Source organism: Triturus cristatus, chromosome 12 (genome assembly GCF_964204655.1).
Source record: "Triturus cristatus chromosome 12, aTriCri1.1, whole genome shotgun sequence".
Classification (NCBI taxonomy): Eukaryota; Metazoa; Chordata; class Amphibia; order Caudata; family Salamandridae; genus Triturus; species Triturus cristatus.
In genome coordinates this window covers 575546697-575572589 of record NC_140595.1, presented here as the reverse complement: position 1 = coordinate 575572589, position 25893 = coordinate 575546697, and the positions used below count along the sequence as shown (strand labels likewise).

At 44.1% G+C, this 25893-nt stretch overlaps 1 protein-coding gene across 3 annotated transcripts in view; it reads left to right on the top strand.

Annotated features, from left to right (window-relative positions):
- The window catches only part of ABCC12 (ATP binding cassette subfamily C member 12), a 907115-nt gene that overhangs the window by 348610 nt on the left and 532612 nt on the right, over positions 1 to 25893 (top strand). For all 3 annotated transcript variants that reach the window (XM_085640128.1, XM_085640130.1, XM_085640129.1), the window contains exon 10: positions 6993 to 7100. In XM_085640128.1, coding sequence (XP_085496254.1) covers positions 6993 to 7100 — 108 coding nt within the window. The remainder of the gene's footprint in view (positions 1 to 6992; positions 7101 to 25893) is intronic.

The window sequence follows — 25893 nt, the reverse complement described above, 5'->3', positions numbered from 1 at the left end:
TGGTCTACAGGGTGGGGCAGGGTAGGTAATGCACGCAGTGTAAACTGCAGTGCACATGTAACCGCACAAGCCGTCTTAGCCTGCCCCCCATGGACACTACCAAAGCAGCCTGCAAGCAACTAAGTTAAGTCGCTTTTCCTTCCATCTCTCCTCAGGTAAAAAGCCTTCCTCTATTCATTAAAATGTTTCCATTACGCTGCGGCCACACAGCCAGAAATTCACATTTGGTACTAATGCACATATTACCACTGCCTTGCAAGTAAACGTACAAATCGTGTACTTTGAAAATTGTGACAGAATAAAATTCCATATTTTAAAAAAAATGCACTGACAAAAGGACAAAAAACACCACAAATAAAATGAGGTAAATGTATTTATTTCTACCTTTCATATGAATATAGTGATCACTTTTTGTTGTGTTACACAATTTGACTCAATATGTATTTAAAAAATGCAGGAATATAAAGCTACGCTTGTTAGTGCTTCATTCGTCATGCAAGCATCATGTCAGTCGAGCATGCAGCTCCGCATGGCACCTTGCACACACTGAAAGCAATCCCATATTACAGGTTGAATAAAAACCAATTTGAACTCTTAACTAACCTTCCACACAAAGATTGTCCTTTTAGACTTATCAACTGTCTTGGGAAATGTTGGCTGGAAATCCAGGCTTGGTCTACGTGTCGACAAAAGGCAAAGAGGGAGCATGCTATGGAAATGTCCAGTTGTGTATTATGCGCTGTTGTTTGCCTTAGTGTTTGGGTAATCCTTCATTTATTGGGCTCATTTCGGCTGCACTGTTAACAGCATGAAATGATCAGGTCACTATTGCTAGGAAAATTATGTAAACATCTTCCAATGGGCTGGATTATATTAGGCATACTAAAGGTCCTTTAAGATTTGATGCATACAAATTTCTGAATATAGAGAGCATGTACTCTGGGGAATGCTTGACCGCGCAGTGTTTTGTTGTTTTGTGGTTTGTTGTGGCCATCATTTAAATTTTACTTTATTTTTGTATTTACTAACCCTTTATTTAAGTTAAATTACTTTCTGTGCATTGAAAGTACGTCTGGGACACTCATGTCATTGATTTGTCTTAGTTCGGAGTGTAATTTTGATGTTACAAACCATATAAAAAAAGAATGTATAGGGTAATAGTGTAAGCCAAAAGAGGACATTTGATGCACAACAGATTTAAGGGTTAGAGTGCAGAAGGGAGCTGCTTTTACCTTGCAAAGATTTAGAGTGTCCAATTCTTTCCATTTGCGAAGCTTGCAGTTTCCCATTTCAATACCGCAAAGTTTGTCTCTGCATAGTTTGATCATTTTTACTGCATAGCAATATATTTTTTCACTTTCAACAAAGCTAGCCAAGATGAAAATTGTGTCTGCAAATTGACCTTTTGCAGATCTTTTCTATGTGTAACGGCATTGCAGAGGGGAAGATACAGGCCATAGTCTCCTAAGGTTTTGCTATGGCTTAATTTTTTGGTACTCCTGGCTTACTCTTGAATTCTGTAAGCAAGGCAGGTGCAAGCTCTGAACAGTCTACCTTATGTCTACAATTCAAGAGTAAGATAGGAGTACTATATGTGTAAGTCTTACCCATTTCCAGCAAATCTTTTGTAAATTGGCTCATGGAGCTCAATTCACATACTGCCTGATTCACAAAAGGTTTGCTATGAGTAGGTATGACGTGTTCTTGCAGTACTCCTGGCTTGCTTCTTAATTTCATTAATAAACCAGGAATACTACTGGCTTACTCATGGAATTCAGCCCCAACATCCCATTCCCTGGTCCCCACTTGATCTCTTCTACGACATCAGAACCCATTGCCTCGAATACCCCCTGAATCCCTACCCTCCCTACAAAGGCTAGACCTGGTCCTGCACCCATTTATCACCTCCTAACAGATGAATCAAAGCAGATTTATCCACAGAAGGGAGGCTCCACATGTCGTTTTGGACCAGGTAATTACCAGTTCATGTGTTAATTCACATTCTAGGGACCAGTACTCAGAACAGGAGGATATACTGTCTGGAATCGCTCTTTCTGGCTAGACGGTATCCTGGCATCTCCTTCCAAACCACTGGTAATTAGGGGATTAATGTTTCCTTTGATTTAAACCCATTCGTTTTCTCTGCACCATTTTTGGTAAAATATTGAATTGGCTTCCCCGAATGCCTACCCGATGACCCTTAACAGCTGCATTTTCTGCTTTTATAACCATAGTGAGATATACCACTTTAGCATTCAAAAGAGATTGCAAAATATTTTAATCTTGAAGAGAAATATTAGTGGATCTTTTTTAGCAGGAAGAAACTCAAAATAGACAATAAAGTAAGATGAGATGATATAGAAAACCTAAGTGTTACCTCAATTTATGGTACCATGCCCACCTTCCGGCTCGAGGAGAAGAGTAATAAGCTATTTGCCTATACTATTATGGTTTCAAAGAGAGGTTTTCGAAACCTACAATCAAGATCTTGATCCTGGCATCAATCAATCAATCAATCAATCATAGCATTTGTAAAGTGCACTACTTACCGGTGGGGGTCTCAAGGCGCTGTGGGGTGGGGAATGCTGCTACTGCTTGAAAAGCCAGGTCTTGAGGAGTCTTCTGAAGGTCAGCAGGTCTTGGGTCTGCCGTAAGTGGATGGGGAGGGTGTTCCAGGTCTTGGTGGCGAGGTGGGAGAAAGATCTGCCACAGGAGGTCACTCTTCGGATGCGGGGGACTGTGGCGAAGGCGAGGTCGGCGGAGCGGAGCTGACAGGCGGGGGTGTAGAAGCTGAGTCGGCTGTTGAGGTACGCTAGTCCGGTGTTGTGGAGTGCCTTGCGTGGGTGAGGAGCTTGAAGGTCATCCTCTTGTTCATGGGGAGCCAGTGCCGGTCTCTCAGGTGGGGGGTGATGTGGCTGCAGGGAGGGATGTCGTGGACCAGGCGTGCAGAGGCATTCTGGATGAGCTGGAGCCGTTTCAGGAGTTTTGCCGAAGCTCCTGCGTAGAGGGCGTTTCCGTAGTCCAACCTGCTGCTGACGAGGGCCTGGTTGACCGTTCTTCTCGTTTCGGTGGAGATCCACTTGTAGATCTTGCGGAGCATGCGGAGGGTGTTGAAGTAGGAGGAAGAGACGACGTTGACCTGCTTAGTCATGGAGAGGGTGGAGTCGAGGATGACCCCTAGGTTGCGTGCGTGGTCGGTGGGTGTTGGAGGTGTTCCCAGTGCGGTCGGCCACCAGGAGTCGTCCTACGCCGAAGGGGTGGATCCGATGATGAGGACATCCGTCTTGTCCGAATTCAGCTTCAGTCAGCTGTTCCTCATCCATTCGGCTACGGCCTTCATTTCTTCATGGAGGTTGGTTTTGGCGGTCCTTGGTGAGGGAGAGGATCAGCTGGGTGTCATCGGCGTAGGAAATTATGTTGAGGTCGTGCAGTCGGGTGATGTGGGCGAGCGGTGCCATGTAGATGTTGAACAGCGTTGGGCTGAGGGATGAGCCCTGGGGTACGCCGCAGATGATCTCGGTGGCTTCGAAGCGGAAGGGGGGAGGTGGACGCTCTGTGTTCTGCAGGAGAGGAAGGAGGTGGTCCAGTCTAGGGCCTTCTCTTGGATCCTGGCGCCGTGGAGGCGTGTTCGTAGTGTGTGGTGGCAGACCATGTCAAAGGCGGCTGACAGGTCCAGGAGGATGAGGGTCGTGTTTTATCCGTTGTCTAGCAAAGTCCTGATGTCATCGGTGGCGGCGATGAGGGCAGTCTCTGTACTGTGGTTGCTGCGGAACCTGGACTGGGACAGGTCCAGGATGCTGTTCTCCTCGAGGTAGCGGGTCAGTTGTTTGTTGACGGTCTTTTCGATGACCTTCGCCAGGAACGGGAGCAGGGAGATGGGTCGGAAGGTCTTGAGGTCCTTGGGGTCCGCCTTGGGTTTCTTGAGTAGAGCGTTGATCTCGGCTTGCTTCCAGCTCTCCAGGAAGGTCGCTGTCTCGAAGGAGATGTTGATGGCTTTCCGGAGGTGGGGTGCGATGGCGGTGCTGGCTTTGTTGAAGATGTGGTGTGTGCATGGGTCTGACGGAGATCCGGAGTGGATGGTGTTCATGATCTTGATGGTGTAGTCGTCGTTGATGTTGGTGCGGATTGTGGTCGTGGGGGCAGCGGTCTCAGTGGTTGTCGGGGCGGTCGTGGCGTTGAAGCTGTCGTGGATGTCTGCTATCATGCGATGGAAGAAGGTGGCGAGCGAGTCGCACAGGTCTTCCGAAGGTGGGATGTCGTTGGTGTTGGATCTGGGTTTGGAGAGTTCCTTCACGATGTTGAAGAGCTCTTTGCTGTTTTGTGCGTTGTTGTCTAGGCGGTCTTTGAAGGAAGCCCTTTTGGCTGATCTGATGAGGTGATGGTGTCTGCGGGTGGCGTTCTTTTGGGCTGCGTAGCTGTCCGGTGTTCGTTCATGGAGCATGAAATGCCTTAATAATTGCATACAAATGACTTTTCCCCCTTAAAGAATATGATTGTCTATCTATCTATCTATCTATCTATCTATCTATCTATCTATCTATCTATCTATCTATCTATCTATCTATCTATCTATCTATCTATCTATCTATCTATCTATCTATCTATCTATCTATCTATCTATCTATCTATCTATCTATCTATCTATCTATCGTCCTCTGCATGTTTAAAGACATATACCCCTGCCCAGTTGTCTGGATACCTATTGCTGATTTTTTGTCATAAGTGAGCACAGTTCATGCGGGTGTGTCATGACATAGGCCTGTCTCACGGAAAGCGGTCTTGTTGGAACAGGAGAGTCACCCAAAGTGCTATCCTCATAGTGGTGGAAGGCTACCGCCTTCACCAGGTGTTAAGCAGCACATGGGCGGTAGTGGCAGCATACTGTGTAGTGATCAGTAGTAGTGAATAGTTCCTTTTAACCCTGTGTCACTGGAGTGAGGCCTGAAGGCTCACTCACTTTTTTGAAAGTTCAGTGTGCTTGACTAATCCTTGGCCTACTTCAGGTAGATGTTCAGTGCTGCCCAGGAGTAGTGACTCTGGGCTAGATGTGTGTGTGCGTCTAGGTGGAGTACAGTACAGGGATTTTTGTATGCTGCTGCCTGCTGTACCTGTTATTGTTTTAAAAGTCACTTTGAAATATTTGCACCTTCATGCACAAATCTAAGGGGCATTGGTTTACTAAACTGATTTAATTTTTGTATGCTGCTGTGCTTGTTATTGTTTAACCAGTCATTTTGAAATATTTGCACCTTCATGCTCAAACCAAAGGGGCATTGGTTGAGTAAAGTGGTTTGATTTTTGAATGCTGCTGCCTGCTGTACTTGTTATTGTTTAAAAAGTCACTGTGAAATACTAGCACCTTCATGCACAAACCAAAGGGCCATAGCCCGATTAAACTGGTTTGATTTTTGCATGCTGCTGTGTTTGTTATTGTTTGACCAGTCACTCTGAAATATTTGCACCTTCATGCACAAACCAAAGGGGGAATTGTGTGACCAACCCAGCTTTATTTCTGCATTCTGCTGGCCTTGTTTTTATCATGCACTTTGAAAGTGTTTTCGCCTTGATGCAAGAAGAAAGGGGGATTGCTTTACAAAACACGCTTGAGTTTTGTGTATTGCTGGATTGCTGATTGTTTTATTACGCATGTTGAAAGTGTTTGCACCTTTTCCTTTGCTTCACCAGCAATAGTTAGCATAGACTCTGTCATTGGGTACTTGCTGATATGGTTTATTTTTATCCTTCATGATGTGTTATTTATGGTGTTGTTTGCACTTGTCTATAACATGTGCACCTTAAATCTTGTAATCAGCATTGTTTACAATACAGAAATGATAAATACAGACAAACGTCTGCATCAGTGTTCTGAAGCGTCCAGCAGTTTTCATCCTCAGCCTTGTTTGCCTGCCTGTGTTTGTCCTGCTTACTAATGAAGCCATGATGGTAGAAATTGAAATTGTTTCCTCAGTTCATTTTAAATACTATAGAGTGGTTATTATCATGCACAACCCCGGATAGACGCAAGTGTGTGGCATGCACATAATTCACACCAGTTTATTTCTCTTGGAGCTGGCAGGATACCGAGTTAAATCTTTTGTACTACTTGTGTATATTGTCCGTCGAGTCTGTGAAATTGCAGGTTTGGGATTGTCTTTAAAAGTTACGAGTTATTTTCCATCAATGTCATTTCTAATTCAGACCTTATTTAGTTGTTCTTTGTTCTTCAGTGATAGTCAGTTCCTGAGACAATAGGACCGCTCCTTGCTATTGTTCTGATTTCTGTCTCAGTTAAATAATCTGCTCTTAACAATAATGTTACAAATGGCGTAGCTTATATGTAAAGGGTGTTTCTCAATTTCTTATTAGAACTTTGAGCACGCGAATATAGAGGCATTTCATTAAATGTTGGAGGTTTCAATTAAAAATATACCCGATTTTTTGGTGGTGTGGCAAAGTGGTAGGTGGTGAGTCGGGGGGGCCCCCTCCATGTACTTTGCAGGGGGGCCCCCTCAGGTTTCGTTACGCCACTGGCCCCCAGGGCAAAGCAGGATCCACTGTCGTGGGGCCAGTGACTGAGGCCAGAAGATCGGACCCTCTAGATTCTACTCCAATTTTCTTAGCTGTGCTCCTTGTTGGTTTTATGTAATATAGTGATACACCCTGGGAGAAGGATCGATGGGCTGAGCTTCACAGGGATGTACGGCGATAGTGATCCCTTGACTGGGAGCCCTCCAAAGCAGCTCCCTCTCAGTCAGCCATCTTGGCTTGGATCAAGAAATGTGCTCCCTGAGCTATTTGTGTGAGTGCAATATTTTCTAAGACACACAAGTTTCACAAAATGTTCCCCGTGATTTTACCTACAAGGGCAAAGGTTTGCATTAATTAAGTGTGTTGCATTTTTATTGATAATGCCAGCTAGAGAGAGTGTAGAACATGTGACTGGTGTGTGACTTTCGTATCTCAGTTAATAGTGTATGCTCTTTTTATTGCAGGCATTTACTGTGATCGCCATTTTTAACGTCATGAGGTTTACAATTGCCATTTTACCCTTTTCGGTGAAGGCTGCAGCAGAGGCAAAGGTTTCTTTGAGCAGATTAAAGGTTGGTTGCTTTAAAACTACAGCTTCAAGATATTGCGTTGCCAAGGTGGGCCTAGAGTTTTGAGTGCATTCAGAAAAAACTACATATTAACCTCTTAACAGCGCCTCTTCCTCAAAAGCATGCATACACCTGGGCACATGCTGGCGCGCACGCGCGCACACACACACACACACACACACAAATCCAATACCATTTTCACATCTTGTATGTCACATGCATCTCTTTCAGTCTTAGAAGCAGGGTTGAACTCACTCAAAGTTATTTTTTAAAGTTACCATATTTATTACATTTAAAAGGTACACTTTTCACTGACTCTAAGTAAATAAGATGTTTTGCTTGTATTTTCCTTTGTAAGTGAATGGATTGCAGAGTAGTATATAAAGCAGTAGTTTTAAAATAGTTATGTGTCTCACTAGCAGCCCTCAATGTGGCGATTACTTTACATGTTCTCTGAGAGACACTGGAAACAAATCAGTCAAGTTACAATGAAATGATTTACTTAGAAGGCAGGACTTTGCTGCAATATATCTCTGGCAACCACAGGCAAATGTCTGGGTGTACCAAGATATAGGGCTGGCTCTGTGCATGGCACAACTTCTAAGCCAGTTGAAGCACATGTAGCCTATAGACAAACAGGGAGAGGAGAGGCAAGCACCTTGAAATAAGATCCGGATCTGCTGAAAGAACAACTGTGATTCCCTACAATAGAAGTTTAAGGTATATGTAGTAACAAGCTGTATTAGGAGACTTCACAGATATCAGAAGAAAGACAAGCATAAGGTGCATACCTATTATTGTATTGTATGTTGCACATGCATTTTTCAAAGACTTGATTTTTTAACCAATGTATAAGAAATGGGACCATAAGTATTATTCCTACAGCAATGGATCTTTCATAGATGCAGATGATTGAATCATTCCCCGTCGTCAAAGGGGGAGTCCCGCAGTACATTTAAAACAGTAAGTAATGACTTTAACACTGAAGTTAATGGAGAAAACCATTCATTTTAATAGCTTGTCTTAGTCATTGGTAATGGTTCAAAGTACAGCCAATCTGGTGACAGCAACCTTTAGAACTTTCATCACAGAGGCTTTCAGATTTTCTACCGCGCGTCTTGTTTCTTCTAAACAACATGTCTAAAACTAAAAGATCTCTGTTATAGCACTGTGATGCCTGTGGAAAGCTGAGACTGCATTCGGATGATCCTCACAAGAAATGCATTTACTGCCTTCACCCTGACCACCAGGTGAGAAATGGCAAAATCTGTAGAACCTTATCTCAGAAGATTTTGAGAGATAGTGAGGGAAGGCTTCTTCTGTGGTTACAGAAGTTAAAACCAAAGGACAACCCCCTGTCTGATGATTACCTCCCTCCAAACTATTGCCTCAAAAAAGAGAGGGAGTGATGTAGAAATCGTCTCCCCGAAGGCTTCTAAGGGGGTAATGAGGCAGCAGCATTCGTCGAAGGCTGATGGTCAGCCTTCGATCTCCAGGAAGGAGTCTGCTTCTCGTAAGTGACATTCTTTACCCTCAATGCCTTCTACGGCCTCCACTAAGGTAAAAAAACTTCATAATCTCTTCTGGAGATGATTTTGTCACCTCAGAAGTTGAAGACAGATTTACCATCTTTAAAAACGTCATCAACACCCTCATTGGCAACAGCCTCTGTAGTCACTACTACTACTAAGACGAGGTCGACCTTTTCATCTCCACAGTCTAAACTTATCATGTCCTCTTCTACATCTCCGTCAACTATAGTTTCTGTGAAGGTAAGACCTTCTATGTCGACGGCAATATCATCTAGAAAAAGGCAGATGAAGACATACAAAACTTCATCGTTGACGGATGTGGCCTCATCTGAAAAAGGACCTTAGTCAAAAGATTTGTCGATGGCTCTCTCATCGCTGATGCAGTTGTCGACGGCCCTCATACACAAAAATCTTTAGTTGATGGTGGCTTAGTCTATGATGGCTACGTCGACTGACCCGAATTCTTTGACAACAGGCTTCAACGACATCCAAGATGTTGACGGAAGATTAATTAGCGACTGCTCTGTCGACTGGGGCTCCGTCGACGGTTGTTACGGCAACAAATATTCTGTCATCGGGCACCCCATCGACGGTTCCTTTGTCGCCGATTTTGTCTACTACACAGAAAAATATATCGGAGCTTATTTCAATGAATGTACAAACGGTCAAGGACACTGCTCATACATCTGCATTATCCCAGCCTAAAGGAACATCTTTGCAGGAAATAATATTACCTGTGCATACCTCTCCTAGTAAGGTGCCCCCTAGTCCTCCAGTAGAACCTTTTGAGTATGTGATGATGAGGATTCTGATGAGGAGGACATGTTTGGTGTGGCACACAGCCCTTCAGACCTTTGTATTAAATGCCAAGAGGATGAAAATGAACAATATTACTATTCCCATCATGACCCTAACCACCAAAATAGACAGAGAGAAAAGGCTATTCAGATGCCTGCTTCTCTAGTTTCACATCTACAGCACATGAAGGAAGATTACTACCACAGATTCCGACTATCAGAACTGGGTAAGTCAAACCCTCAAACTCAAATTCCTAGGTCATCTCCGTTTGTAAGGTCACCTCCAATAACTCCACTGCCTACAACCCGCATCCTCAGGTAGAGGAGCATCGCTCTACTGACAAGGAAAGAGAGGAAGGAGATCTGGAAGAAATGTCCCTTCCCAATGAATAGGACGATTGCCAAATACAAACACCATTTCCGTCAACCGATCTCCGGTAGACTTGTCACCGGAAGACATAGGAGGTTTTCATACTCTAATGGAAAGAGCGGCAAAGAGATTTCAGCTCTCCATGGTCACCAAACAGTCTGCTTGTTTCCTATATGAATTTAAAGAACAGACTAAGAGGCACGTTCGTTCAATTCCCATAGTGTATTTCATATGGGAGGAAGGCCTGAAAGTAATGCGAACTCCAGTCAAAACAGCTGTTTTACCTAAGCTGGAAAAGAAACACATGGCCCCTGACAACTCTCCTGCCTGCCTCATTGGTTAGCCAAAGCCAGATTCTGTAATGTCTCAGGAGCTCAATGTCGTGCCAGAAATCCCACTTCAATTCTGTCTGCTCCTCCAGATAGGGACGGGAGACGTCTTGACACCATTGGTAAAACATTCTCCACTACGGCAGCGACCACAGTTAGGGCAGCAAACTCACTCACAATCTTAGGTAGATATGACCACCAAATGTGGTTGGACATTTCACCGCAGAAGCAAGGTGTTGCAGGGATTCTGCTCATGCACAGAACTATGCGCAGGAAACCAGGACCTCAGTGAATTGCGGTGTACAAAAATCTCACCTCAGTACCCAGAACCCCATCCGACTAGCATCAGTGTCTCATTCGCTCTTCATATCATCTCGAAGCTACCAATAATTAGACAACCCAGAACATGCGACTTAGAGTACTCTCAGGAATGGTGGGACTCAGAAACACCTGTTCGTTATTATTCTCATATCAGTCCTAGGGGTGGGCGGAGTTTGCGGAATTAACCTTCGCAAATTATCGCGAGAATGTTTAAAATTATCGCAAACAAGCAGAAATATCGCGAAGATGCGGAAGTTTTTTTCCGGCATGTTCGCGAGATTTTCTGCATGGTTGCGGGTCGCCAACTTACCCATGTGGTTGCTTGCGGGCGCGGCCATCTTGTTTTGAGTTGTTCTCGCGGTGCATGATCGCGAGAAGAAAGACGTGATCGCGCGACGCATGACGTCACTGCGGGCGCGAACTGTCGCGAGACAGCGCAAATGGCTAAAAACAATACAACATCTCATGGAGAACGCGACCGGATCAAGAAAACTTGTCGGCGAACGCAGGGATTCAGGTAAGGCGATCGCGCGCGCGCGAGAATGTATCATTTTACAGCGCGAGCAAGAAACAAATTATCGCCAAGCTGCGGAAACCGGAATTTTTGACATTTTCGCGCTCTCCGCGGAACGCAAAAATGTCAAATTATCGCAATTTCCGCGAACGGAACGAAATTTTTGCCCAGGCCTAATCAGTCCACAACAAGAGTAATCAGAGACACAGTAAAGTTTAAAACGTTTTTTTATAAACTACGTGTCCTAAGATGCAGTACTTTGGCTAACATAAGCAGACAAATGATTAAAAATAAAACCATCAGCATTGTTACAATACCATAGAAAATGAAGGGAGAAATCATGTTACAAATGATAGTGGAATACAACCACCCTCCCTTCGCTAGTAAGCTAGTATTATTAGACTAATAGGTCTCTAGGTTTGAATGGGGAACCCCATACCGTAAATATCAGCTTAGGTGAATCACATCACAGGATCAGCTTTGCTCTGTGCCTGGAAAAGTTCTTCTCCAGAATGTGTGTCTAATGTAGGCAAACTGCAATATTAAAGGCACTCGAGTTTCAGATATTTGCAGCTGTGTGCGTGTTATGGCTAGAGCGTGGGCCGATCAACCTGAATTCAAAAGCATACATTGTTTGTTGGCCCTGACTGTTTCTGCACACAATGTTCAGACCAAGGTCGCGGTGCACGTCTAGGGATGTGAACAACAGACAGTTCTCATGTGAAGAAAAGGCAGGCAAGCAGTTTTCATATAATAACATCTATCTGCAGTGTTGTGTGCAAAAGCAGCAAAAGTGGCAAGATGGCGTTTCTAACTTCTAAGACGCTTATGCTAGCATAGCAATGTGTGCATCTAAAACTCCGTCCCCACTACACCCTCCCTTGATCGGACCACGAACAAATAGGAATACAATTGAGGAACGCAGAGTTCAAGTTCGACAGAGACAGAACCAAGTGCATGTATTGTAAATCCATATAAATGGGAGTGAAAGTTCGAAAAACCTGCGTAAAAAATGAAAAAAAAGAGAAAAAGGAAAAATACGTAACATCTTGCAAAGGCTCCGCCGAGCCTAAATGTCGAATCCAAAAAAATAAAAATAAAGTGTAGTTCGTACAAGGAAAGTTGGACGACATCCAAGTTAATCCATCAACGTGTAAGCACAATAAGTAGCAACAGCCTCCAAGAGGAAGTCATTAGAATGTTCTGTAAAAGTTTCCGCCATCCAGTCTAACAAGGTAAATGAACATACATGTTCCTCGATAACTGGAGCCTCTAGCACACTCAGAGGACAACTGGCGTGTTCTTCAAGATAACTTCTCGCCAAGAAGTCATACGCTGCCTTACATATGTCCCAATTCCCTAGGACTCCATGTGTCGCTCCACAGGCCATAATCCTGAGACCAGAACAGTCCAACTCATGAGCCACTAAGGGACTCATCAGTCAATCATAATTCAGGGCAGGAGACACCGAGTTTGACAAGCACAAATCCAGAGCCCATTCGAAAGGACAATCTAGGCAATGAAAAACAGGTTGCACGCAAGTAAAGTAGGAAAACCGGAAGGACAATCCATACACTATTCTTAAGGTGGCCAGTGGTAATGTTCCAAAATATACAAGCATCCTGTTACGAAGATGGTGCAGCCGTGACAGGCTGTCGTGCGACACAAATTGTGCAGCCATTGCGCAGTAAGCAGACCAACAGCAGCACACCAGCCGTGAGGGTGAGAATCAACGGGAACCCGCCAAAGACGCTGGAAAAAATAGAATGAAAAAATGCCGGTATCACACCAAAAATAGTTTGGAAGAGGTCACGAGGCCGGAGCCCACAATTTTGAAAAAATGCGCCAAGCCTGTTGTTGACGAGGCATTAAATATAGTGTGAATCAGAGCACCGAAATGAAGGGGGAGATCAGTATTTAAAAGCGCATGCACCTCGGTGCGGGTGTTTGCTACGTGAAGGACAAATGTTTCACGGGAGGAAGTCAGAGCGACTTCTTTTTGAGACAATAGAGCCCTCATTCTGCTCATCTTGTTGAACTCTGCTTTCAAGGTTGGGATGAAAGGCCAGATGGAGACATCCATCCGCCCATGCGGGGGTTGGAAAAGGAAATTTTTACAGCAGACTACACGTTGTGATACAGTCACAATGTAGGGAATTCCCACTAGCATCCCGCAGCAAGCCTCGTTATTTAAAAGCAAATAACTACCGTTAGCTTACAACGTAAAAGAGGGCGTAATAGCTGGCACTGGAATCCCTTTCAGGACGCAAGCTAAATTCGGTGCTTGAATGTTGCCTGTGCCATGCAATTGGATGTGCCTACAGACTACTGAGTGATCAGGTGTGGAAGTGCATTCCTCACCCCTCAAATAAACTTCTCTACCTTCTCTCATGCACCTGTATGTAAATGGGAGTGACCAAACCTCATGCAGGAAAGCAGTACCCAACGGTTCATATCTGCCTAGGGCGTAATGTTTCATGCACAAACTGAACTCAAACAAAGGAAATGGTAATGTGATTAACCCGTGAATAAGCCACACAGCGGAGTTCAATTCGGCCACAGAGAAAGGCAAAGGTTCTAACTTTTCAATATGCAGTAATGAATATGTTGCATTCTTCATGGACATGAACTGTTGTTTCGCAGTCAAATTAAATGGAAGGAATAAAGACGATGCATTCATGTAGTCCGAGGGAACTTTCCCAGCCTTCAATGTTTGCAAAGTCCATGCAAACTGCATTATAGAACGCAATTGATTTTGACCATGATATAACACAGACAGATCATCTTGCACAATATCCACAACAGATGAAACAATGTTAGCTAATGTGTAAATTCTGGAAGAAAGGGTGTTAATGCTATTATCGATAACAGCTAGTACTTTTTCCAAATTGGCTTGATCAATTGCTCTCAATCTGGAAGCAGCTTCAATTTGCGACAATTTCCAAACCTCGCTATAAATAGCATGCACCCAACTTTTGGACCTGCCACCCACAGGACCCTTAACAAAATCATTCAAATCTATTTTGCCTTGTAATTTTGATAAATGAAGTTGAACAGATGCCAAGGTGGAATGTTGCAGCCAGTTCTGACATAACTTCCCTACAGAGTAGGTAGTAACTAAATGGGAAGATTCAAAGCGGGGGTCCACTCGAATCTGGGTATACCCTGGGTGAAGACCCAGAAACCGATGTTGACAGGAATCTGAGCTCTTCTGCCATATCAACGATCCTTCACGATCTAAATCGGAAATGTTGAAGTATATATTAGTAATGTACGACTGCAACTCCTCAAGGGACAGATCTGTATGATTATCTCAATTAGGATAAGCACCCAGACCAGGAACAGAGGGGAAATTCATCTTTTTAGTAGTAGCCAATCCAAAACAGGTGGTTTGAAAAATAGTAGAATTCAAAAATAACATGTGGTTTGCGATAAGGCAAGCACGATGCAGAGCTTCAGGTCCTTGCACCTGACATTTCTTAGAACCCCAAACAGATTTAAGATCAATAGTATCTCTCCACAGCTCATAACCCCCGATAGCCAATTCATCCATAAAGGACTTGGAATACAATAATTTAGTGTGGGTCAGCCTAACCTTCGAAGCTAACTCTGCCGCCAATTTAAAATAAAAGGCCTCAGGTTTAGAAACACTGAAATCAGTAAAATATGTATATTTGTTCACTAATGTGTTGGAGCTGCCTTCCATTGGTGCTGGACAGTGTTCCCATTCTGTATAATTTACAAAATTTCTAAAGGTATTGGCTTTATGTAGGAAATGATTGCCATAATGTTGGTAGCAAAATAGTTCTCCATAATTAGCAGTGTCTAAATACAAATCTTCAGCATCAAAGGCAGCATAATATTTTAAATTAGAAAATAGTGCCTCTATGGCCTTAACATCCCAATTATCAGAGCGGATGTTTTGTTTCACAATATCACCCATAGAAACACGAAGTACATTGGGGACATTAATAACCTCTGTGGGTCCTTGAAATTGAAATTTTACAGCATCCCACACAATCCCATCCAACACAGGCCAGGCAATTATATTCACAAACGTCTGGTCCCTTTTCATGATGTGTGATGAGGAGTGGGGGGCCAAAGTTTCATCAATTAGTCTAATTGCAGATCTTTCGTTGAGATAGTGTCCATTTACAAGACGAAAAAATACCACCACAAATCCAATGGACATAAACAAAAAAATACTTATGAGCATCAGCCAAATATAAGTCCAAGGGGGAATTAAAAAATGTTTTTTAAACCAAACAGCAAAAATAGAAATTTTCAATGGGGCATTCGAAGTCATAGAGTTAGTGTCAAATGAAAAACGTGACTGGTCAACTGCAGTTGATTGAAACCAGGCAACGACACATCTGTGGGATAAGTATACTCAGTATCATCAGGTGAACCACCAGCCGGTGGTGGCAACAAAGGATTAGTAACTTCATGCAAAAACAGAATTTCTCAGCATCGCAGGGCAAGAGACCGCTGGAGTCATACTAAGAAGAATCGGCCACTCGCTGTAGTTTGACATTATCAATGGAGATGTACCTGTTATCCTTGCGACCAGGAAGTGGAGGTAAAATTACTGTTCTTGTACCCTGCACGCCGCGCACTGGTACTGGTGCACGATAAGAGGGGCCGAACTCCTTCTTGTTCTCCACCTTGTCATGGACCAGGTCACCAACTCGAGGTAGCCAGCCGACTATCGGAATCTGAAGCGCAGCATCAGTTGTGGTGGGCAAGTGTTCCTTTGCAAGACTGTCTCTGGTCTCTTGTAGATTCTGTAATACAGCATAGTGATCATCTACGTCAAAGGGTGCGGCTGACGCCGCCATGTCTAGACCATCAAGGTCCGGGACAAACATTTTTATGCCAAAGAGCATTTCGTATGGGGTCCGCCCACCCAGAGACCTTCTAGGGAGATTATTAAGTGCACGATCTACGTTATACAGATGGGCTAACCAATTCCTGCCAGTGCCTAAAACCCTAGCTGTCAGGGATTGCTTTAAGTCACGGTTCCTTCGTTCCACAACACTATTGCCCTCAGGCCGGAATGGAGACGAAAATTTGACTTGGACCCCAAAGATCTCATGGCTTCTTTGTACGCCTTAGAGGCGAACGCAGGACCTTGGTCAGAAGGAAGGGTACCACATGCGAAAATTTCCACAAAGACACGCAAATCTCTGATGACAGTTCGAGCATGTGGCCATACCCAAAGAAATCGTGTGCACGAATCCACTGCAACCAAGATGTACTTGTACGCAGTATCAGAGGAGAAAGGACTGCAGTGATCTAGATAAACACAGCCAAGTGGTTTATTAGATATGTACAACTGAGTTTGTGGTGGGCACGCAGCAGTCGAAGGTTTAATCTGCTGGCAAATGTCACAATCAAGAACATAAGCACAAGTCTGTTTATACAACCCGCGCCACCAGTAACGTTGTTGTAAGAGAGTAGCAGTTGCTGAAATGCCGGCATGAGCAGAGGCCATACCTTCGTGAGCCGCTGTTATCAAGGAAGGTCTGCAGTCCGCGTTGGGAATCAATCTGTCACCAACGTCGTTAATTCTCACATAGGGGACTTTATCAGGACTTAAATTATAAGAGTACCGAGAAGAGAAACCTCTAGGGTAATTACCTCCCTTCTCTGTTGCAGCAATAGCTGCCAAGATGTCATCATCAATCTTACTTTTGGTTCTTGTAACCGCTGCTACTAGATATGTTGCCACTGCTGTTTTCGCTGCCTCGTCAGCCAAGCTGTTGCCGACAGCGTGGACACCAACTCGCTGGTGCCCAAGAGTGTGAATTACATTCACGAGAGGCAGATTCTGTTTAAGTTCTGCCACCCGAACCCAAAGCATTTTATGCTTGATTGTGCTACCTTTGGAATCGCAATATTCATTCTGAGACCAAAAGAATAAATTGTCGTTAAAAGACTGAACACAGTAAAACGAGTGACTCACTATAAGAGTAGTAACACGAGGATCAGCAAACTCCAGTGCAAGCACTAGAGCACGTAGCTCTGCCAACTGTGCGGTACAATCACCCAATGACTGCGTATGCACGACATCAGACTTGAATTCACCATTCATGAAAGTACCCGCTACAATTGCGCAGGCGGCTGAATAAGCATGCTTCGATTCCGTCGCCGGTTGCAACGAACCGTCAGTGTAAATGACACAATGGTAATCTTCAAGCGGGCGCAAAGACAGAGGAGCTGGATGAACAAATCCATACTGCAAATACTCCTGAGTCTGTAATGAGGCATCAAAGATATAGGTGACATGTGGAGATGTCAAGGAAGTGGCCCATTGTATCCAATGCGGATGCAAAGCTTTAGAATTAGGTACACTGGCTTTCGTCACTGCCTCTAGAGCAGGATACGGTTTGACAACCAACATGCGTTTCCCTTGCGACAGTGCTCGCCCTTTAAGAATCGCCATTTGCACTGCAGTCAAGACTTTTTCGACCGTGGAAAAGCACATTTCAGCCGAAGTGTACAGGTGTGACTTGTAGGCAATGGGGACTGTGTCGCCCTCATTGAACGTTAAGTACGTGAAACCCACTGCGCCAGGCACAATTCTTGTCACCAGGTTAGTGTGGTTATCACGTGTCAATAAGTATTTCGAAGCAAGAAGATCAGCCTGCAAAGATTGCAAAATAGCTGAAAGCTCTTGCAGCCAGCTCGATTTAGAAAAAGTAGGTTGTACCAAGGCATATAGCGGCTTGATACGCTGGGCATAATCGGGAATGTAAGTACGCCCGAAATTCAGAGAACCCAGCAAAGACTGTAATTTTTTCAGCATTGTCGGAGCATGCAAATATGCGCACTTCTCCAAGAAGTGAGGGGCTAAACCTCGACCTTCATTGTTGAGCTCGTAGCCCAAAAACAACACTGTATACTCTGCAATGTGCAACTTTGCAAAGTTGAATTTGTAACCGAAGTCCGCAAACATATCAATGATGTGATCGAAGCGACACAGATGCAGCCATAATTCGTCGTCTGTGAGATAGATATCGTCAACATACGAGTACGCATCAGGGTCAATGCTCTCCAACAGAGAGACTACACGTGCGGCAAAGACACCAGGGCTGTTTTTATAGCCCATGGCTTATCTCTTAAACTGTTTTTGTTTGCTGCCAGAAGTAAACGCTGTCCACTGACTACTAATAGAGGACAGATTATGGCTGAAGAAGCCATTGGATATGTCAAGTGGGGTCTTAAACCTTTATTTCACGAGACTATCAATGAGGGCAGAACTGTGGGTATTCTGTACAGCACAAGTCCGACAATGAGAGTTCAAATGCCGGTAATCCAAAACTATGCGGTACAACCCATCAGGTTTAGTTACAGTGAAATGAGGATTATTCATTGGTGACACACAGGCTTCAATAACACCTTGATATTCCAATTGCTCAAGGATTTCTGCGACGTGAGATCTAGCTTCGCGGCGCATGGGATATTGGGGCTGCGGTTGGGGCATAGACCGTAAAGGAATCTCATGGCTTGGTGACAATTTATCCCACCCAACATGAGTACGGTTCAGATCCGGAGCAAGCACCTGGGCCCACTCTTCTGCATATCTTTGAGCGTGATTCTTTGGCACTGTGTGCGCGAAGGACGGGAGGATTACCTCCTCCCCTCTAGGAGCAGCCAAAATGAAAGCTGGGGGCCAGTCCGCCTCTGTTAATAGAATATCATATGTAGAGGTCTGATTATCCCAAAAAATCCCTTGTATTGTACGTTGTATGTCACCTTCAATCAAAAGGACTATGTCATGTAGTCTGTCAGGGGGAGCCACTCTAGTATCTGCAGTTTCTACAGTAATGAACGTGTCAGTTGTTGTCGCCTCCAGATATGGACGCAGTGCTTGCCGCACTTCTGTAACCTCCGCTGCGCTGTCGAGTAGCGTTAGTGCCCATGTCAGGTTCCAAAGTTGCGTTCTCACTATCTGTAGCATACCTCGCTGTTTGCGCAGCAACCTTCTTCTTCTGAAACGGGGGACGTTGACGTGCAAATTCGTTCTGCTTGCTCTTACCGTCAGGCTGACGGGGTTGCTCACGTCCTTGTTGGGCACCCCGACCCTTGCCACGTTCTCCGCCACCGGACTGTGAGACCGATGTTTCCTGTGAAGAACGAGGAGAATGTTGTTCAGTAACCCGAAATCTGTCAGGTGACTTAATCCTAGTGCGATCGCGCAAATCATATGTGCGTTCACTAGACGCCTGTACCGGTGACGCAGGACGAGACCCCTGTTTCTGTTGCTGCTTTCCTTGTTTCTTAGTTCTCCAATTCTGTTTAGGAAAAGTTAGACGATCGTCTTTGAAAGACGAACTCGCCTTAGTTTGCTGTTGTACATCTGGAATGACAATAGTTGGCTTAATCCCCAAACTACTGCGGCCAATAGTTCTATAAGCCTCCGCAATAATTTTAGGCAACTCTCGGGGCTTTTCGAGTTCGTCAACGAGGGCTAAACCATTCGCCACTTGAAAGTGAACTGCATCTCCCTTGAGGTTACCAAGGATGAGAGTGGCAACTACGTCGAACACACCGACAAGCCTCATTCCCAACTTGACCGCCGCCTCCGGACCATGTTGATCTTGAACACGTTTGACGACGGAGGGAAGCACGGCCATAGATGGGGTGCCGAAGCACTTCGAGTAGACCGCTGCAAACACTTTACCCCAGTTGTCACAATCGGCCACCTGTGGGACTAAGTCTTTCTGCACACTAATGGTGAGTATCCTGTGTTTCTCCACAGGAGTAGAGTGCGGAAATACTGCTTCCAGCTGGTCAAATTTCTCAGCAAGCCAATAAGGTAAATCGTCCTTATTCTGGGGGCGATTGCCCATTACCGAATTAACCATGACGGGACTAATGACAATCCCGGCCGGACCAGATGGCTGCCCCGCAACAACAGGTGCCCCCACCAAACAAACCGGTGTAACCGTATGGGGAAGGGTGCCATTAAACCAAATGCAATGCTGCCAAGCCGAAATAGGAATCTCCTGCGTCCTATATGGCGTATAATTCGCTGGGACCCGCGTGGGAGTATAGGAGTGAAACGTACTGTCGTCCGCATTCACTGCCGGCATAGTGACCCAAGAGTAAAACAACTCGTAGGGATATGATGCATCGGCACTCACCACAAAAATAACAGCCATCCCATCGTCCGGTACCCAGAACTGTGTCAAATGACACCGCAGAGGTGCTCGGCTATGCGCCGCAGTATCGACCGCAGCCATAAGGACACAGAGAAGAAAAACAATCTATATTATAGTAGCACAAGGGTTCAAAAATATAAAAACCTTTTTAATTGACAAGCTTGATTGAACCTATTGAACTAATAGGTAGGTTAAAACCGTCACTCCCGCTATCCGGAAACAAGAGTGAGAGCGTCGTGGACTAATATAAGCACTACTAAGGCGTCTCAAATCATAAGAACAAACGTTAGGTGCGCCATGTTGCAGGGATTCTGCTCATGCACAGAACTATGCGCAGGAAACCAGGACCTCAGTGAATTGCGGTGTACCAAAAACTCACCTCAGTACCCAGAACCCCTATCCGACTAGCATCAGTGTCTCATTCGCTCTTCATATCATCTCGAAGCTACCAATGATTAGACAACCCAGAACATGCAACTTAGAGTACTCTCAGGAATGGTGGGAATCAGAAATACCTGTTAGTTATTATTCTCATATCAGTCCACAACAAGAGTAATCAGAGACACAGTAAAGTTTAAAACGTTTATTTTATAAACTACATGTCCTAAGATGCAGTACTTTGGCTAACATAAGCAGACAAATGATTAAAAATAAAAACCATCAGCATTGTTACAATACCATAGAAAATGAAGGGAGAAATCATATTACAAATGATAGTGGAATACAACCACCCTCCCTTCGCTAGTAAGCTAGTATTATTAGACTAATAGAAGGTCTCTAGGTTTGAATGGGGAACCCCATACCGTAAATATCATCTTAGGTGAATCACATCACAAGATCAGCTTTGCTCTGTACCTGGAAAAGTTCTTCTCCAAAATATGTGTCTAATGCAGGCAAACTGCAATATTAAAGGCGCTCGAGTTTCAGATATTTGCAGCTTTGTGCGTGTTATGGCTAGAGCGTGGGCCGATCAACCTGAATTCAAAAGCATACATTGTTTGTTGGCCCTGACTGTTTCTGCACACAATGTTCAGACCAAGGTCGCGGTGCACATCTAGGGATGTGAACAACAGACAGTTCTCATGTGAAGAAAAGGCAGGCAAGCAGTTTTCATATAATAACATCTATCTGCAGTGTTGTGTGCAAAAGCAACAAAAGTGGCAAGATGGCGTTTCTAACTTCTAAGACGCTTATGCTAACATAGCAATGTGTGCATCTAAACTCCGTCTCCACTACAAAGGTAGATCCGTCAGGAGGGAGAAAGGATCTCAACAAAAATAATTGATTTTGCAGTAGACGTATCGTCGATAGGCTTCCGTCAGGTGGCTGGGGTGGCAGTATTTAGATGACTCGGATGATTGAGAGTGACTTCTTTCCGCTAGGAGGTGTAAACTAAGGTCATCGATATGCCTGATGATGGCAAATCCCTGTTTGGTCAGCACATTGATGAAGCTCTACAAGCAATCAAAAAGGATACAGACACAGCGAAGGTGCTAGGCAACCTGCAATTTAAAAACAGCCCTTTTGTGGCACTTCCTCCTTTCGGTGAGGTTGCAACCAGTACAAACAATTTCAGCCATGTCAGGGACAATCCTGATACTCCACTGCACAACAACATCAACAATCATACAAACAGCCACCTGCTGCCTCCTACAAACACCATAGAGGAAAGACATCCTTCAGAGGTAGAGACACCTCTGAGAAGTAGTGATGAATCCCTAATGTCAGCCACAACTCATACCGCTTTCCAAGAGGTTGGTGGAAAGATTTCCTGTTTGCACACCAAATGGTCCATGATAACAACAGACAAATGGGTTCTTGATATACTTTCCAATGGACACACATTGGAATTTTAACTGATTCCTCCAAATTTTCCAGCTTGGAGCCCTCCTCCTTCCCATCTAACAGAACTGCTGTCTCAAATAAACATCATGTTGCGCAAGGGAGTGATCAAAGTGGTACCAAGAGTGCAAAGAGGGACAGGATTTTATTCAAGATTTTTCCTCATAAGAAAAAACTCAGGAAAATGGATCTTCACCACATCAACAAGTTCCTAAAGAACCAAACATTTCATATGTTGTCTCTTCAGGAAGTGCTACAACTCTTGAATCAAGGAGATCACATGATGACCTTGGATCTTCAAGATGCCTATTTCCACATCCCCATTCATTCCAAACACAGAAAATATTTACACTTCAGAGTGGCCAACGTGGATAATCAGTTCTGAGTCTTGCCTTTTGGCCTTTGTTCAGCACCTCAAGTATTTACCAAGATATTAGCCCCGGTGTCCGCTCATCTACGACAAGCAGGAATTCAAATATTCCCATACCTCGACGATTGCCTTATAAAAGCAACCTCCTTATCAGTGGCAAAGAGACATACGCAAGAGTGCCTATCAATATTTCACCCTCTAGGGCTGTTCATCAACATTCAAATATCTCAACTAATACCCTCAAATGTCAGAATGTTTTTAGGAGCAACTATCGACATTCTGCAGGCCAAGGCCATAGCATCACAGGAGAGGCAGGAAAAGATACACAGTTGGGCAGCTCTGTTCCTCGTAAAATGACAATTTCAATACAAAGGTACAAGTCGCTACTAGAAATGCTTTCTTCCTGCATTCCCTTCATTCCCAACTGCCGCTTATGCATGAGGCCTCTATAGGAAGAACTGGACGCTCCGTGGTTACTGACCTCAGGCTCCTCCGAGGATCTCATTTGAATAACACCACAGATGAATGATGTGCTTCAATGGTAGACGCATGTCCCAAATGTATCCAGAGGCTGCTCATTCTTGATCGACTTACCGCAATATGTAATTATGACAGATGACTCCCTCAAGGGTTGGGGAGCACACATACAAGGTTTGACAGTCAAGGGCAAATGGAACATCCAGCAACATTTGTTACTTATCTACCTGTTGGAACTCAAGGCTATTTTCATGGCTCTGATGTGTTTCCTTTTGAAAATATCAAGGGCTCAGTGCTAAATCGAACAGACAATACTACTAAACAAACAAGGTGGAACAAGATCGACTGCACTGTCTCTTCAAGCTCAGTAAATATGGAACTGGGCAACTCAACATGATATAGACTTAACAGCGGAACTGGTGTATCCAATGTTCTTCTATATTCCCTGAGCAGGGCAAGCTCTGCCAGCCATGAGTGGGAACTGCACCAACCCACACTAGACCACCTCTTTCACTTGTGGGGCAAACCGAGTTTGGATCTGTGTGCAACCAGCAAGAATCGCAAATGTCAGTACTTCACCAGTTGGCAACTCCGTCAGGGATCATGGGTGAAAGTGTTTTGATCAAATGGTCAAAGATATATGCCCACGCTTTTCCTCCGATTGCATTAATCCCAAGGGTACTCTGTAAAATGAAGAAAGAACCTTGTTGGATCCTGCTTATAGCACCCAGGTGGCCCCACCAGGTCTGGTTTATGGAACTCCTCCTTCTCTTGGACTGCCAATCCATTCAGTTACGACCAATACTGAACCTGTTGACAATGAATCAGGGCCAGGTCTATTATCCAGACCGGAAATCTCTTTGATTATCGACTTGGCTCCCGAACACTATGAGTTTGCTGGTTTAGCCATCCCTTCGGATTGTCACTGGTGTTCAAACTCCAAAGTGCATCCTATCCAGTCACCACCAGAGCAAATACTTCCGTATCTCCATAATTTGACAAGATCCGATCTCTCTCGTTCTTCCATAAAGGTCCACCTTGCCGTAATATACAGATTTCAGCAACAATAATCGTTCACAATCACTTTGCTCTTCAATAATCATAAAACAATTTCTATAGGAAATATTTAGGATGTTTCCACGAATAATGCTGCCACCCCCACCTTGGCATCTCAACATTGTGCTAGCTCAATTACTGAAAAGACCATCTGAGCCCATTCATAAAGCTGGACTAAAGTATATCTCGTAGAAGACATCTCTTCTACTAGCACTTACATCAGCTAGACGAGTAAGCAAGATACAAGCTTTCACTATTAGGCAACCTATCCTTCAATTCACAAAGGAGTGTGTAATCCTTCGTACTAATCCAACTTTCATCCCTAAAATCCAGTCGGATTTTCATCTAAATGAGCCAGTCATCTTAAAGACTTTTTTCCCAAATCCGCAAACACCCGTAGAAAGATCCCTACATTACCTGGATCTCAAAAGATGTATTACATTCTATTTGCAGAAGATTGTCAGCATACACAACTGTTTGTGGCATATGGAAACGTCATAAAAGGATATCCTGTTAGTAAACAGACTATAGCATGATGGATATCATCAGCCATATAGTTTTGCCACCAGTAAGCACAAAACCACTATCTTCTACAGCAAAAGCCCACTCAACCAGAGCTATATGCTCATGAACACCCCTCTTTGCCAATGTGCCCAAACAACAGATCTGCAGAGCAGCAACCTGGTCCAGCAGGCACACTTTTACTCTGCATTACTGTCTGGATGCCGCAGACAACGCTGATGCAGCTGTGGGGCAAACAGTCCTCTGTAATCTCTTTCAATAAGGTGAGCCTCTTTTACTTCTCACCTTCCTATTTATTGCATTATACCTATTATGTTATTTAAAACAGAGTTAAGATTTAATCGATATTTTACAAGAGTACATCTATGTTGATGTATATATATATATATGTTTATATATAAATACATATGTTATGTATGTTTTTCTCATATATCAATATTTTCTTAAAGTATCACTGCTATCTATTCTGAATCAAGCATGTGAATCTATGGAAGATCCAATGCTGGAGAACAAAATAAGTTACTTACCTGTAACTGTGGTTCTTCAGTATTGGTATCTTTCATAGATTCACATGTAACCCACCCTCCTCCCCATAGAGGCTCCCATAACTATTTCATACTCTTAAATTCTCACTTGTGCTAGAAAATCAGAAAGTCTGGAGCCTCTGTGGTGAGGGTTCTAAAGGGTGGGGTCACCTGATTGGCTGGTGTTTGGACCATTCCTAATGACTAGGACAAGATAATAAAGTGAATGTTTTTTCTCCAATAACTTCAGTGTTAAAGTCATTACTTCCAAAGGATAGTCAGGACAAATCAGAATAACCGTGTTGTTCGGAAAAAATTCCATTACGCAGTGTTCATATTGATGCTTTTTTATAGGTAGAGGTGGTGTGACTCATTACAAAGCTTCTGAGTCGAATGGCCAAAGAGTGGTAACAGCCAACAGGTGTTTCGCCCCTTTTAGGCGGCCATCCGGCCTGGGGCCTCCTCAGGGTGTCTTAAAATATTAAAGGGACCTGAATAATCCTGATGAAGCTCTTCTAAATCTATAGTCTGGCTGGAGAATCTCGGGCATAATTCCCTGGTTTCAGTTGAATATCGTGATCGGCATCAGCACCTGGCCTCGCTTTCTGTGGCGTTATGTATGATGGTGCCGCGTTATATAACCGGGTCGGGCGCCCGATAATGGGGAACTGAACCGGAAGCGGTCACCTCTGACCTGGTTATACAATGCAGCACTGGAATTGTTTCCGAACAACATGATTATTCTGATTTGTCCTGACTATCCTTTGGAACCTTCTTACAATTAGGGGGTTAGGGGTTTCCCCCTGTCCAGGACAAGTACCCTAACTGCATTTTGCTCAACAAAGTACGGCAAGTACAGGATTGGGACCTACCACCCCAATTTTCTTGAACTGTTAAAGTAATTACTTACTGCTTTAAATGTACCGTGGGACTCCCACTTTGATGACGGGGAATGATTCAAGCGTGTGAATCTAT